Below are 17,543 nucleotides of genomic sequence, written 5' to 3'. Positions count from 1 at the left end.
GTAAAATGTCAAAAATGTCAAGCTCTCTCGCTCCGCTCGCTCGCATTTTATTGTTATGCAATTCTCCTGAGTTGCTGACAGTATATAATTTGTCGTTTCACACCGTCATTCCATAATCCATGTAAGGAAAACTTACAATGCTGCTCAATGACTGCGTTGTTGAATGTATCACATTCCGTTATGTATTGTAGTCCCATTATTGCGCACGCACACACGCACATGCATACACACCGTCAAAATTACTTTTCCACAAGGTGCCCACCCCCAATGTTTCGACCCACCGTACGCCACTTTACATATATATATATATACATATATATATATATATATATATATATAGATGTGTGTGTGTGTGTGTGTGTGTATGTGTATATTGTGTAACATATGTATGGTCTATCGTGAGCCCCCTCCAATATTTGCCCCCCCCCCCCCCCCAATCCAAAACTGCTTCCGGCGCGCCTGTGTATAATCTATGGTCTGACCGTCATAGAGTCATCGCACGCAGTCCACAGTAGTTCCGTGATCACAATGTCAGCTCATGCGACTTCACTTTTACATGACGGCACCGTAGTGTAATGGAAATAGGGCCTCTTCAAACTTTGTCCAAATTATGTGTCAAAAATGTGACGATGCTCGGAATTGGATCCAATGATATCAGTGATAGTGATGATCAGTGATCTTAACCACACAAGTCATGTAATTTTATGCTCCATCTATGCCTTTATTCTATAGCTTGAACACTTTAAAAGTCTATGATATTAAATAAGTATTTGTATGATTATGCATCGGTAGTTTCCAATATATTACCGGAGTATTTAATGGAAAGGTTTGTTTGTTTGTTTTTTAATCTGGATGTATACATAATTATAACATCAGAAGTAGAAAAGTTCTCATTCCTAAATCAATTCTGTATATTGGGCCAAATGATAATGTGGAATTCTCTGCTTCCATCGTTATGCAACAATCAGTTTCTGAATTCATTTAAAACTAAGCATAAGTTTCATCTTTTGTCTTTTTATGTTTAACTCAACGTCTTGTTAAACATTCTTTATAAACACACGCTCACACACAAACACACATCGACTAATTTTGTGCTGTAGTTATTTTTATGTCATATACAATGGGTGTATCTACCTATCAAGCCTCATAGGGTTTTACTGATACATCATCTTTCATTTTTCTTTATTATAAAATCAGGGGGGTGGCACCTCCCTGTTATAATGCACTCAGTTGTTCTACTGTATTTGATTGCTGATTTTTTTTTTGTACATTGTTATACCTGTACATATCATGAATATATGAATGTTTGTTATTTTACCATTTTTATCTGAAGAATGAAATAAAACAACGAATGAATGAATGAATAAATAATTAAATAGATAGATAGATAAATAGATAAATAGATAAATAAATAAATAAGCTCAGATATGGAATATCTTATTTGCAGTATAACGTAGCCACCAGCAAAAGCGTTACCGTGCGTTTTATTACGAGAAATATTTATGCAATTTACTGCCTCAACATCCAATGATAACAATATTACTGTCAAGAAGACATCGATTGACTGCGATAAATTCTGACTATTATCTGTGACCCTGCATCACAAAAGGAAAAAAAAAAAGTCGCCAAACATGGATTTTTAGCCAAGAGCATTATCTGAAAGAGTAGACTTCAACCTTTAAAATCAGTGGCGGATCCAGAGGGGGGCGCAAGAGGCGCACGCCCCCCCCCCCTTTATTTATCGTTAAAAACAAAAGAAACAAAAAGAAAAAAATGAAATGAAACCCGGAAGTGGCACCAAAAATAATAGTTACGCCCCCCCCCCCCCTTAACAGAATTCCTGGATCCGCCCTTGAAAATGATGTATAACTGAAATCAAATGGACTCTCCTATCCTATCTAAATATTGGAAAGAAAGCACACACTAAGGAAAAGTGTGAACTGAGAAAAAAGGCTCTGAAGTACAGTGTCGATTTAAGCGCTTAATCAATGTTAATCTTAAGTACTAAGCCGTGCTGGCTGTGCGATGAATAAGACAAAAAATAGGATGTAAACCACTGGAGTAACAACAATGAAGGGATTATTAGATTAAACTGAAATTGAACATGCTTTATTAACACATTCTGTCTACAATTAATGCCAACTTTCAAAGCAGTAGCATTATCTTTTCAAAAGTTATTAGAGTTGAAAGTGAAGTGTGTGTACAAGGTTTTTAAGAAATGAAAAGGGGATTCTAAAGACACACCTAATCACACTATTCAACCAAAAATGTTCGAGATAAAATGCTAAAACAACACACTTTCCTGCCCGTTTTATGATACCAAATTTTAGCATAATGTAAAAGAAGACCCGCTCTTTCAGAAAGTATGAGAAAGTCAAGATTGGCTAGGTTGACCCATTTCACCTATTTTCAGTCCTCACACAAAATCAGTGTGTGCGACTTTTTGTTCGTTTTGTGATGCATGGTAACATTTGTGCTGTAGGTAAATCAAAGTATTTTGATCTAGTCGTGATCATGCATGTCAATTCTGTGTAATATTGCATGAGTGTGATTATAGAGGTATTGTTTTGCATGACTCGCAGTGATGCCACGATGTCACTCCAAGAACTAATAGTTTAGATTTGTTGGTGAAATGTTCAACCTTTGTTTTTCGTTCCTGTGTACCCGATTCAGTACAGTGTATCCCCTATCTAACGAGCACAGTCATAGCTAAATTCCGGTTACAAGGAAATAAAACTCCAGTCCCCAACATTATCGGTTTATGTCTTTTTGTGCTTTTTGCTCTGATATAACGAAATGTTGATAATATTCAGGGGCGGATCCAGGGAGGACCGCAACCGGCGCACGCCCCCCCCCCCTATTTTTTGTTGAAACAAAATAAATAAAAAGAAAAAATGGGGGAGGGGTGCGTGCGCCCCCCCCCCTTTAATTTAGTAAACACGCCCCCTCTTTACGGAATTCCTGGATCCGCCCCTGATTATAACGAAATACAATAGCCGGTCCTGAGGAATTCTTTGTAAAGGGAGTCCACTGTATTTTAAAGTGCATGTATAGGGTTTATACTCACAATGTTGTCGACCATTTCATGATGAGAAGACGTTCGGTATAACAGCACGAAGGTTTCGATAATAATTCCTTATCCTTAAACAGCGTTAATATTGTCATAACTTCTTCTTCTCCTCCACCTTTTGTTCCCTTTCTTCTTCTACTTCTTGTTTATTATGCAGAGCTGTAATGTGGGTGACACGACATTTGCTCCTGCGACAATTGTTCCGGTCTTATTTTCTCTAAGGACTTAGGGTTGGGGTTGTGATAGGGTTTTAGGTTTAGTTTGATGTGAGAATTAGGATTAGGGTTAGGGTTATGTTTATGGGTTGAATTTATGTTTGGCTTAGCATGCAGATATATCATGGGAGTAATTGTCGCATGAGCAAATGTCATGGAACCGTAATGTGTCGCTATAGCGGACCGGAAGCCACTATTTTGTGTAGAAAAGAATGTCTTGTCAAAGTATAACTTAATTTCGGTAAGTGTTTAAAAATGTGAGTTGTTGCAAATGAAATAAGAATTGTGTCTTCCACGTGTCATCCTCCCTTGTCACCCTCTTCCCTTGTTTCTTTTTTTTTTTCCTGTCTCCTCGTATTCTTTATTTTCTATCTCATCCACGTTCCTATCATTGTTTCTCATGTCGAATGTGTATAATACAAACGAAATAATTAAATCGTCACCTATTATACTTCATCACAAAACAGTGAAGTCTGGCGTCATTGTCTTGCTAACACGCAGTAATTCAAATTGTTGTATTGATTATTTTCTATTAGCTGTACCAAGTAGAGTGATCAAGTCATATCATGTTAACATTGCTATGAAAAAGTGAATTTAACTACGATGTATCCTTCACACTATTGTTCTACACGAGTCACGTAAGATAGACTGCAGTGTATACTAGTGCACCCTGTATAGTCCTTAAAACGAAATTCCGCCCCATTACATTTCCATTTAAAGTGCATGGGCGGAAAAAAGTACAGCAACGATACCATACAAAGTCATTTTACTATCGTTTTATGTCAGTTCCAATCGCATGGATTGAGTCTAAATTTCCGCTAAAGCTGCAGGTGAGCTCACCTTACTGCATCCGTGACGGTTGGTAGATCATTGTTTTTATTACTGACATATATCCCGAGGACCCACATGTGTAGCTCTATAATTATGTAAATCGTATTGAAAGCACTGTGAATATTGCTGTAAATAATAATAGCATTAAGTTTGTCAGTACCGTGTGACATATCTATCCTCGTAGTCTGTATTTGAGAAGACTTATCCAAATCCCAGAGTAATGTTGTGTATTCCTTTTCTTTTCTCTGTTTTGGACCTAAGTTTCCTGCTGGAAAGGGCACAGTGTCTCACAGTGTGAAATACAATTTGAAACAAAGTGTAAACACATTCTGAACGCAATGTGAAATCTATTCAGAATGTGTTCACACTTTGCTTCGAATTGTATTTCACACAGTCGGTCACTGTGTTCTTTCCAGCAGGAAACTTAGGTCCGAAATAGAGAAAAGAAAAGGAATTATGTTCCATCATCTTAAAGGGATGGAAAAGTATAAATTGTAAAATGGGCTTTAGAATACCTGCAATCTAATTGGTCAAATGTCATGCATTGATTGTTTTTGATCTACACTTATTCATGCGTCTGATAAAATCAGAACGCATGACTCAAGTCTTGTATAGTGTAGTAAGTGTACCGGACGCATAATAGGGAAAATGGTTGCATACTATGAATTTACGGACCCATTTTATACACAAAATGATTCACAGGCCTATTTCGTGGATCAGTGAGAATTGGATGCTCTCGTTTAACTTTGAAACAAAGTTAAACTCGCGCATCTCATACGAGCCAGTCTGTCCTGTCAGTGCCTCATTTGTATATTGGTTGAGGTGAGGATTCTAGTTCAAACCTTTTTTTTTTCGAGACACTTAGAAAGCACTTTATGAAATCTTAAGGAGCATCCGTTTCTAAGAGGAATTCAAATTTTCATATTTGATGAAAATAGGTTTCAAAATGGCTGAGATATCCAAAATCAAAATAAAACAAAGCGATCAAAATGAAAGGATGGTCCTATCTTTTTGTTAGGATCACTTTATTTTGGATATCGCAGCCATTTCAAACCCGATTTTCATCAAATAAACTTTAAATTACTTTTAGAAGTACATGTTTATTCAATGATATTGAAAGATCATGAAATTAAAAAAGGAATTTAAAATATTGATCATAAATACAGGTTCCTCGTACGTCATATTTATCATTTCTATTTTCTCTTTCCTGTGGTACAAAGGGAAATTAAGATATCGCAGTTTTTCTTGACAATCCTTTGTAAATTATCCTGATAATCCACGAATTCTTAATATTTCTCTGATGACAGCTCCCATCTACAATGTCCGGACATCAAACTGGCAGTGAATAAAATAGAAAGGGTTCTTCATTGAGCTTTTATTTCGCTAGGAATTAGTTCTGAAAATATGTGATTTGTAATGAAATGAAAGGCGGACATTTGAACATAGGATATTATCATGAAGAATGGATTCTTAGTGTTTCTTGTCACTGTTGTCATGGATGTATAAAGAATGATATGAATAAGACAAACCTCACTTAGTTCCTATATAAAATGTATAGGTTAGGTTTAGTATAGGGTTCTTGGCATTATTATTGTACAGAAAACAAGAAGAAGATTGGATAAAATCAGATGTCTCTGAAATTGCCTATTAATTTACAAGTATATCGAAGCATGTCCTCTTCATAATAACACCATATAAGGTGAAACTTAAGACTTCATACTTGAAAGAAAATGCTTCTAACCCTTATTGAAAATTACTTTACTTAGCATATCCCACAGACGAATAGCCTCCGTATTACCGCTCTATACATATCTCTCTCTCTCTCTCTCTCTCTCTCTCTCTCTCTCTCTCTCTCTCTTTATTCTTTACACGCTGACTTAGTCAAGGAAGAAATTCAGGCAACTTAAAAAAGTCATTTGTATCCTTTAATGCCGATATTAAAATTCTAAAACATTATAAACTACACCGTCATTCACATTGATGTTAATTGAAATTAGTGTTTTCATAGATACTAAAAATTCAACCATTCTTTAACAAGGCATCCCATTTATATTGACACGTTTGAATCATTCCATAATACATTATACTCTTAACAGCATTGCATCATTCTTGCTGCTATGAAATCTAAAACTCATAGGAACACGATAATAATGTCTATGTGATGATTTGATTCGTCGGGAGGATTAATATCAACACAAGAATAAAATCATCACCGAATTCTCACAATATTCTCTCTTTTCTGTAGAACAGCAAAGCTACGTAGACAAGATATGACATAATTTCATTTTCTCTTCTGCCATTCCTTGCTTCATTGCAAATGCTTTTGCAACCTTAATTAATTCTGACTCTAGGTGACAATTACATACATTTACAGAACATCATTTTACTCAATTACCGTGCTTAGAAAAGCACAATGACCTAAAATAAGTCCATAATGACCACATCATGGATTTCTTTTCCTATCGTTTCGATACCATTCTATGTATTAAAGTGTGATCTTTTGAACGTAATTGGCAAGGTGGCAAATATAGCAGGCCTTCTTTTGATATTGGCAGCCAAGAATAATTTTGACATAAGAGAATTAGAGATGGACAAAGATGGACTGGTAGATATATATATATATATATATAGAGAGAGAGAGAGAGAGAGAGAGAGAGAGAAAGAGAGGGAGAAAGGATGTCTTCAATGTATTGATAGACAGATATAGGTAGGTAGATAGATAGATAGATAGATAGATAGATAGATAGATAGATAGAACGGGGGGGGGGGGGAGGGAGAACGGATATCTTCAGCATCTATACCTTTTCTTTGCTTCAAATATGGGTTCAATGTTCAATGTAGGCCTACTCCATTCGCCCGTTATCACACTCACTAAATCCATCGTACAGGTCAGGGTGTAGTCTTCCCTCAAGTCTGTTTAACCGTCATTCGCTGAAAACAACGCGAGGTAAGTCATCCGACAGTAAACGCCAACGAATTCATTTACACATTTACAAGGGAAATTGCTGCAATCAAGAAGCGTACACAAAGTTTGTGTTTCGAGATTAGGATTCCCATGCACGTGCTAAAATGCGAAGCAAATATTATGTATATAGCAAAAATAACACAAATCGATATTATACCCAGTACTGCAGGTGACACCTCAGTAATGATTATGTTTTCATAAGCAGTGATAGACTATGATGATATCCATTGCTATGACCGTATCAAAAATACCGAAGAAATATTATTTACAGTCATAGAATGAAGTGCTGCGAACCCAACATACGTTTCGTTCCTCACAATATTTTTTAAGGAAGACTTAGTTAATGTCATTTGATCACCAGAAATAAAACAACAACAACGATGCATGATATATCAAAACAAAACATTCGGCATGAATGAATCAAGTAAAAAATGCATGTCGATTTACATTTTTTTTCTTCGATATCATTTTTACTTTTTTAAACAAAATGAAGACGAAGAAACAAAAATCTTTCATGAAGTTTCTACAAGAGTTAGTAGTCTTGTAAACAAGAGTCTTCTGTTAATTCTAGTAAAGGCTTGTAAGCTGCAATCAAGACGCATTCCATAAACCTGACTATGAGGGCAGTATTCCAAACTGGCTCCATGGCTTTACCTGACTGAAAATAACGTGATTGATTTTTTGCATTTAGGTGGGTTTTTTTAGGACGCTTTTTCTTTTTTATCTCCTAGCGAACTTTGCACAGGCTTTTGAAACTCCATAACCAGATAATAATCATAGTGAAGAATAATAGTTTCAAAGAGAAATAGAAATGATATAATTTACATTCAATATGGATTAAAAGAAAGAAAATATAGAATCATTAGAAAATCGTTGGCAGACTAAATCAAAACAATCTTTAAAAAGAGACAAAGTAAGGACCACTTTAAAATTATCGATTCACCACGCGCGGCATCATAGACGCTTCGTTGTTTTAATCCCAGTGTGTTCATTAAATCTATTTCCATTGATTTATATAAAATGCCTCATCGAAAGAAAGCCTGTTGGTGTTCAGATGTAACGTGCTCTTACCGACAAATTGCAAAATAGAAAACAACACAAAAATTATTTCCAACTTGACGAACTGCGTTTTTATAAGTGGAATATGCTTTCTTACTTCTGGAAAATGAGTACAAAAGGGTGTTGAGATGCATCCGCGGGAATGCTAAAATAGATTTAATCATCGAATAATCGTCCTTGAATGATAATACCAGCCGAATACCAGCTCCGTACGAATGTGCAAGGAAAACATCCAAACATTCCTCCCGTGTAGATTACGCATGCGTAGATAAATTCATAATCACGTGCACAGCTTTCAAACAGTTTGTTCTGCGCATGCTCAGTGGGACCTGCTGAAGATCTTGATTTCTCGTCTGCTCAAACAGGACTGGAGGTGCTGGAGTCAGTCACGTGGTTTCAATGAATTGCGTCTCTGCCTTGCGAATAATGGGTTCAATCCCTTTAGAGGCCGACAGACTTTCCCCGACGTTAAAGGATAGATGTGTTTGAATGCCCTCTTGGTTAGATGTATACATACCATGGTCCCTGCCGGCGGCGTGTTATGTCTTGTATATTTCATTATCCTTTACAATCTGTAAGAAAAATATAGAAAAAGATTATGATGAATTTCCACTCGTCTTTTTATGACTATTGTCCACCACGTCCGCCTCGAAACTCAGTTCCGTGGCATAATCAAACTCGCAGAACTGGGTGATTTATTTTCTGTTTTCTGCATTGATAATTACAGCAATAGGCTAACAGACATTAAACCTCCAAAACTCTTGAGATATCCCTCGAGAAGATTCAATAATTTCTTTGCAGCATTTTACTGCGGAATGTGATGTCAAAGAAGAGTAAACCGGAGTTTGTAACGTAAGGACACAAAGTCAGCATGCACTTAAATGGATAGAGACTCGTCTACAGACATAATCATACATGTAAGCTTCAAACACCCAGGTTTCCAGCTGCTTTCCTTACAGCTGATAATGCAATAATTTCCTTGCAGGCAAGTTGTTGTCAAATCGATAATTGTGATTGGACAATTCCGATAGAGGCACGAAGACACAACAAGCGTTCATTGGTCAAGGATCGAGTCATTGACTACATGGACTAGGCCTGGATTGTCTCTGGATCGAAGCAAGACGATTGCCTATTTTATATGAACTAAAGATGGCGCTCTATCATTTAACTGCAAAATGGGGTGTAGGCCTGTTGGTGAATTTGCCCTGCATCGTGTGCGAAACACAGAGCAAAATGACCGGAAACTCCATCTCCGGAAAAGAGCTTGAAGGAGACTGAGATTATTCTGAACTCGATGCCAAGCTTCAAATGCGTATCATACAAAATACTTTAAAAAAGTTGTAATATTATGTAGGACTGTCGTCAATCATGACATCGCTATGATATTGTACAGATGTAAATGAAATCATGATTGTAAAATCGGAAAAAAAAGAGGAAAAATGAATTCAACTGCTAAATGAAAGCAAAACTGATAAAGTAGAATAGTAGTGGAGAAGTAAACCCTTAGAGTACCATAAATCAAACAAGCAAAGAAAAGGAAATACAACAAACACGGGGAAAAAGAAAAAACAAGGCATAAATAGGGCGTATCAATAAACCATTATCGACATTGCCAAGTGAACGACTGTCAGCCAGGAGTGTTGTCTTCACTTACCGACTTTTCATCGAGAACCTGACGCGAGTGCATGAGAATGAGTACAAGACAGTAGAATGAGATGGAAATATGGAAACACTGATTATGAATCGCTTATATCATGTCAGGCGTTGCTATTTGATTCATAACCAGGCTGTTTATTGCCCAATTATGTTGCCCTTCTAACGATGCTGGCTTGAAATATGATCATATAATAATAGTCACATAAAATGTATGCTAGTCTTTGTTTTCGGAAGTCATTGAAAAAAGAACAGGGAAACAAGATGAATTTGCTTGTCTTGAAAACACACATTACCCCAACACTGCAAAAGACGTATTCCGAATCCCCCCGAGTGAATTTTGCGAATCCTGTTTGAAGTATAGTATGATTCAGTTTTATATTTCTTAAATAGATCATAAATACTTATAAAGCGAATCGACATATCTTCGGCTGTGCATAAAATACACCCCAAACATGTTTTTGTCTGTTTGGTTGTTGTTGTTGTTGTTTTTTGCCTCATATTAATGTTGCAATGATCTTGCACATGTCTACAAGAATTAAGACCGGGAAGAGTAGGGAAAGAATGGACTCTCGATTGAATAAACCAGTTCGTAGTTAGATCATGTGCACGTTGGTACAAATGGCCTTTCTTTTTTTTTTCCTTTGGTTGGTACTTCATTGTCGTTTTCAAAGCAGCGACAATTGCAATCTTGCCCGACGTAACAATTTGTTGAATTCATGCTCAAACAAAGAATGACACATGTATCTGCGTAGAGCAGGTAACCAGAATGGCCTATTGATTGACTAATACAACATTTTGGGAAGTATTCATTTTTTTCATTAACAACCTTTTTCTATCGAAATTGCCAGATACCAATCTTGCTGTCAGGTCGATGTGCTGGCAAGCACTGTCTATGAGGATCACATGAATTATCCTTATATCACAGACGCTTATCTCAGTGGATTTAAAAATCAACATGACTGTTCCTTAAATTGGTACATATGACCTTTATCTGCTCATACGCAAAAAGGCCAGTTCATAATTTCACTTTGCACATGAGCAGAAAAAGGTCACTTGTATAACCAACAGGCATTTTGAATTGTCGGAGAAAAACATCTGTGATGTGATGATTATTCATGTAATCCTTATCTAAACGGTGCTTGCCAGCACATCGACCTGACAGCAAGTCTGCACTTGGCAATATCAATAGAAAAAGGTTGTCATTGCATTCAATACAAAACAATGAAATGGATGCCTGCTAAAATGTCAACTGACAGATTACAGTGTATTCTTGTCACCTGCATGGTCTAAGCGCAAGTTCATTCTTTGTTTGAACACGAATTCCAGAAGTTGTTACGTCGGGCAAGCTGCGTATGCGTTATGCCGCTGCGTTGAAAACGAGTGAAGTGCCTAACCATCTGAGAAAAAAAGAGGTAATTTGTACCAATGCGTACATTAGCTAAATATTGGAACTGGCTTATTGGATTACGAACTGGTCTATTGATGTTTGTGCGCTGACCAATGGGGGTTGAATTAAAAAAACAAACAAACAAACAAACAAACAAACGAATAGCGTTGGCCTGGTAGAATAGATATTGCCGTCAGCGATATTGTGCATAGAAGCGTACGTTCTTCGGTAACGTTCGACTCATGTCGGCTTTCTTCGGTTACCTGTGAGTACTTGTATAGAAATTAGTGATAAAACTGTACACTTATTCCTTACGAGGATTCCAAAATATATCCATGTCGGGGCCAGCCTTGCCAATTCATTATTGGTCCCCCCCCCCCCCATACTAGCTATTTTAATGTCTGAAGGCCTAAATGTGTTATTGTTGGAGAAAAAAAAAATGTTGTAGGGTTATATCCAATACCGAAGAACTAAACTTTTGTGATATAGATACAACAAGAAAACGTCGAATCCTGAATATAGCGTAGAAAAAAGACTGATGCAAATAGCTGGGTTTTTATCCCATAACTATATGACTTTCTAACTGACTCACCTCCGAACGTCCGGGGCAACAACAACTTATGCAACAGACTAGCATGGCGAAGATGATGAAGAAGGCTGTGAAGAAACAGACGATGCCAAACGGAACGATGACTGAGAACCAGACGTCGAAGTCGAGCGGCACGTAAGGTTCACTGGTGGTCATCGTCCCATTCATTGTCGAGTTGGAGAATATCGTGCTGGAGTCAGTGACAGAAAAGGGCGTGGTCATCGCATTGGCTGTTGACATGGCTTCCATCATATTGGTTGAGCTCGCGTTCGAGTTCATCATAGTGTCATTCATCATGGCGGTCGTCGTATCGTTCATCATGGAGGTGGTCGTATCGTTCATCATGGTGGTGGTCGTATCGTTCATCATGTCCATTCCCATGGTTGTGACGTTCATCATACTCGTCATATTCGAGTTGGTTCCGTTTATCGCGCCTGTGGTCGTTTCGTTCGACGTGCTGTTCGAAAACCCTTCTGATGTCATCCCCACTGTCATAGCGACCGTTGTCGCCGCCGTCGTCGCTACCGATGTCGTAGTCGTCGAGGAATTTTGAGATCTGGGAGGGATCTCGACGAAGTAGCCCCCCTCGTATAGCTGCCAGGCGGGGAGTCCCACAGCAGCCAAGGAGCAGACGATGGTCAGTAAAGCCAGGATAGAAAGACCACGTGTACTCTACATGTCACAAGACAAATTAGGAAGCAAAAGAATTTGATACAATCCATGTAGGGCTCACACCTGTAAATAAAATAGAATGTCCCTTACCGCCTCACCAAATCGTACCAATGATATTAAAATAAATGAAGAAAAAAATATTAAAAATCAGAAATGCAGTTTGGCAAAAAACTGAATATAGGGCCTATTAGGTGCAGATATTGAGTATTAATTCCTCTACAAACTCCATTTTGGTTGGAATATGACAGCTTTTCTCACGGAATTTGAAGGGACTATATTTCATTGGGTGTATGTACAGAAAATACGTGATTTCTTTTTTTTTTTTTTTTGGGGGGGGGGGGGGGGAAGAACTCGTAGTTGCCAGGGCTTTGAGAACCCTTGGAAATTTTCAGGTTAGTGAAAATGAAACACCTCATTTCTCCCAGCTATTTTACAGAATTGTTTGAATTTTGAATTTTAACACACGTCTCTATGGGGAATAATCTCGTGTGGGCCCTGTAATAAACATGTGATTATTCACTGAAGAGAATGCGCCCTCTTTCGACAGCTATCATCTATTCACATAATATGTGAATATTATTCCTACTGCACAACATGATAATTCTCTCGAACTTTCAATATGTTCCCATCAGGTCATTTTTAAATGTTAAGCAGGGCGATATGCTAAGGCAACCTTGTTTGAAAGACACGAATGGTGGAACAAATTTGTCTTACGGTTATTGACATCAGATACCAGACGTTTTCTTTGATAGAGATAATGAGAAAAAGGATAGGGAGAGGGGAGAGAGAGAGAGAGAGAAGAAGATAAAATATGAAAAGTCATGTTTTCATCGTGTTCTGTATTGTATCTTAATTGCCTACTTACTTTGTATCGGTCATTTAAAATTGATTTCATATGCACTTGGCAATGAATTGAGGTAAACATTGCATGTATACTAGTGTCTCCATATTACCTGTTATGTTTATAATTTCCCCCAAATGTTTCTTTCTCTTGTCACTTTCCAAATTATTGCCAATCGTGTGTAAATCATGTGATTTGGATTTGATTTTAAAAACACATCAGTTAAAAGAAAGAATTACATATTTACCTTTTCAATAAATATGCTCTCATGATGTGTCTTGGTATTTTGCAGTAATCCCCCGTGCGAGCAGATTTTGCGCGGGGGATGTGTGAACAAACATATCAAGTCCAATTTCAACACTCTTCTACATTGTACCTGCATGTAGCGAGTATTTACATATATATCTCTCTCTTTTTTCTCAATGCAGTTACGTGTAGAAGACACCAGGCAGAAATCAATATGTAAAACAATAGCAGGATATACGTCCGCGAACATATGGCATTGTCGTTTGATATATATCTAACACACTTCAGTGATAAATCTTCATCCCCCCTCTCCCTCTGTCTCTCTCTCCCTCTCTCTCTCTCTCTCTCTCTCTCTCTCTCTCTTTCTGCTTGCAGTCTAGATCATAATTATATTACTCCCGGAGTATTCAGATTATTAAACAGCCCCTATGAGACACAGACAGACAGACAGATAGACACGCAGACACACAGACATACAACCACACATAAAAGCTACGTACGTTAAACTTTATCTACCGTAAACTTGCGCAATTTGGCTTACTTTGTTGTCATAATTTGCAGATGACATTGACAGAACAACTCTAGTATATTTATGATTAAAGATTAAAACAAAATGATGACTCAAAAGTGAAGGATCGTATGACTCAATTTTGCTGAATGGGAAGGGCGAGGAACATAAGCAAAGGAAGTTCATGTAACAGTATAGTTGAAAGAAGACACTTAGAACAAAAAAAAAAAAAATGTTGTTTTTTGTAACCTGAAAGTGATCTGAACAGATAGAAATATTGATGAAATAACATTGGTAAAGGGCATTATAAATGACCTCTATTTTCACTATCATTATCATAAGTATACAAAGTGTTTTCTTTTACTTTGTCATAAACATTGAATTAAGAAAATTAATTTGAAAATCTAAAGTTGTTGTAATAAACACAAGTCGACGCAAGAATTCATTAGTTTTACTGTAAGTTTCGACATGAATGACATGTACCATGACATTGATGAATCGTTCTCAAACACTGAATGTAACAAACTCACGCAGCCATCGTCACTCCACGTCTTGGCCATGTGTATCGCCCCTAGTCCAGTAACCACCGCCTGAAGGAGGATTGAATTAAATAGTTTAGTAAATATTTTGAGATAGGTATATAGATAGATAGATAGATAGATTTATGGAGAGTTAAATATTATGGATAAATAGATAGATCAATAGATATACGGATAGATAGATATAGGTAGATGGGTAAATAGATAGCTATATATATATATATATGGATAGACAGATAGATAGATGGATAAATAGATACCTAGATATATATATACATATCTAGGGATAGATAGATAGATAGATAGATAGATAGATAGATAGATAGATAGATAGATATGGAGATATATATATATAGATAGATAGACAGACATATTAGATATGTACATTTAAATAGATACATATACAGACAACTAATTAGATTATAATTGAGCGGTAGATAGACAAAGAGATAAATAAATTTTATTTATGGATGGACAAAAAGGAAGAAAGAGAGATATACAGAGATAAATAGATAAACAGATAGATGGACGACAGACATATGAAGAGAGAGAAGGAGATATATATGTATCAAAGGAGTAATGGATAAATTAATGGATATATATCGATTGAGGAATAGATAAATTGACAAAACAAAATGTGTAGACAGATATGACGAAAAGATAATACTGACCACCTTAATGAAAATGTGATAAATTATTATTGAATAAGTACGTCATTTTGTGCCTCCTCTCAGGATATTCAGAATTAAAGAGGGTTCATTGACGAATAAGGGGTCTGTTTAAACCCCTAAGCATTGCTCATTGTAAGGACGTCCAGATCAACACCATTATGACTACACGGAAGACCACACGTTGCAGTATGCTACCTTTTATTGTGCGATAATGGATTCGGGGGAAAAGAAATTATAAAAAAGAGAGAGATGAATTTGTCTCTGGTCAAATAAAAATACATCTCTTTCCAAGTTATTGGCGTTCGTTTAAGAAATACATGTATATCAAAACACTTTGTGAGTGTCTTTGGGGAGGGTGCATATATGTGCTCAGTTGCAGTATTGGGATATGTGTCCGTGTTTATAATGTATGTGCTTTGATGCGTAGATATGATTTTGTGCATCAAAATGTCATACATTTCCAGTCAAACTTCTTATATAAAGTAAGATGACTTACCGCTATCCCCGTGGTCGTTACAAGGACGAAGTAGAGATAGTACTCCGCCATGACATCGGGGAGCGTCACGTAGCTGTCGATGAAGAAAGCGATGGCGATGCCGGCCAGGGCGAAGATGATACCTAAGATGAGAAGAAACGAGCCCGACGCTTTCAGCGTCCGGAGCCGGCAGTCGACCGACTCGAAGCTACAGCAACGGCAACACATCCTGAATGAGTGGAGGGAGGTGGTGGCGTATCGCTGGTATCTGATAGGGAGGGTAAGAGGTGAGATGGACGCCGGCGCCTCGGGGGACCTGCGGAGCGAGAGAGGGGGAAGTCATTAGTAGATAGATTTCGTCGCTGTGTTACCAATATGACCACACAGAACATATACCAGTCTAATGTCATTGGAGAGAAAACGATTTCGAAAAGTGTCATAGGTGTAAATAATCAAAGGTACATGCGACTCGAACTGAAAATGGTTCACTGTGAGATTACATGACATATCATTTTATGATGTGTACGGTTTTTGTTTTGTTTTTTACTGCAACTTTCTATGCATTTGAGATTAAAATAAAAATAGCCTCAAAGGTTTCAGAAAAGCGGTTCAACGTAATTCTGAAAACGTAATTATGACAGCACTAATAAAGTCAGAGGTAGTGCTCTCCGTTTTCATCCTAGACATTCAGATTACTGAAGTGAAAGTTGCATATTAGGGAGCTTTAGATTTTAGACGCGCGGACGTTCAAAGGAAAAAAAAAAAAAACATGCTTTGAGCGTGCGCAGAAGCGCGCGTCAAGTCGATCTATTTTTAGCTTGCGTTGCCTGAGTTTTTCACTACGCGTACTGGACTGTTTTTACGTCCGCACAGTTTGCAACGTAGAGAGCTACTTCATGCACCGATCATGGGGGCGCGATTTTATTTTTTATACGTTGCGTCCCAGCGTAATCTAAAGCTACTTTTCAACACGACGCAGGGGAGAGGAGAACGTCCAGCGCACTCGTCGTCTCAAACGTCCGCGCGTCAAAATCTAAAGCTCCCTATTATTGCAATCATAATACCATATTTGAAATGAGTTAGAGAAGTTTTCAGTAAGAACTGACTGCTTTACACCCTTACCCATTATTAATAGCAATCGGTAAAATTTATGCAATGTGTGAATGTTCTTTTGCAGATTTCCTTTATTTTGAAATACATTGTAATTCCGTCGATCGGGGACTGCGCTATCCCCCCCCCCCCAAAAAAAAAAAAAGAAGGAAGAAGAAGAAGAAGAAGAAGAAGAAGAAGAAGAAGAAAAGTTAGTTAGAAGGGTAAAGGTCTAACTGTTTGCTTGGTTTCATACGTTTCTGAATGAGAAACTAATGCGTAAAAACTCCATGGGATACCTTGAGTGATAAAGGATATAGGATGGGCGTGGACATACAGTAATACCATACAATGTCGCCAATGACTGTTTATGATGTCATCAATCCCCAGTTGTGATGCGGCTATCTGTAGCATCACATTGAAACAAGTATCTTTTACATCATTTTGAATCGGCATGCATGCTTGTGTGAATTCGCGAAATGTATATTTTAATTACAGTTTTACCCTGCTTGATTTGTCCACTTCTACAAACGAAACAGCTGTAAATTAAAACGTGAGTAGTAGAAAAAAAGAGTATACATTGTAGTTCATGTACACTGGTGTAATAGACATGATCACGTGAATATACACGAACAAACATTTGGTTGTTTCTTATGCTGGGATAGCACAGCTGAAAAAGACCGTTAAATTGACAAGAATGGACAGTTAGCATACACGTACCAACCATTTT

At 37.3% G+C, this 17,543-nt stretch overlaps 1 protein-coding gene across 1 annotated transcript; it reads right to left on the bottom strand.

Moving 5' to 3' along the window:
• Positions 1 to 9,767: 9,767 nt before the first annotated feature.
• Positions 9,768 to 16,850, bottom strand: LOC140246937 (uncharacterized). Its single transcript, XM_072326255.1, has 5 exons — positions 16,831 to 16,850; positions 15,746 to 16,040; positions 14,570 to 14,629; positions 11,776 to 12,444; positions 9,768 to 9,812 (listed from the first exon to the last, which is right to left on the bottom strand). Exons 1-5 carry the CDS (start codon positions 16,848 to 16,850, stop codon positions 9,768 to 9,770), a joined length of 1,089 nt encoding a protein of 362 aa, XP_072182356.1.
• Positions 16,851 to 17,543: the final 693 nt, after the last annotated feature.

Source organism: Diadema setosum, chromosome 3 (assembly GCF_964275005.1).
Source record: "Diadema setosum chromosome 3, eeDiaSeto1, whole genome shotgun sequence".
NCBI lineage: Eukaryota > Metazoa > Echinodermata > Echinoidea > Diadematoida > Diadematidae > Diadema > Diadema setosum.
This window is presented reverse-complemented; position numbering and strand designations above follow the sequence as displayed.

Coding starts and splice junctions, on each gene's coding strand:
- LOC140246937 (XM_072326255.1), bottom strand. CDS start 16,850: ATGGGTAAGGGTGTAAAGCA. Junction 14,630..15,745: donor TAACGACCACGGGGATAGCG/GTAAGTCATCTT, acceptor ATCCTCCTTCAG/GCGGTGGTTACTGGACTAGG. Junction 9,813..11,775: donor GTTGCCCCGGACGTTCGGAG/GTGAGTCAGTTA, acceptor CACTCGCGTCAG/GTTCTCGATGAAAAGTCGGT.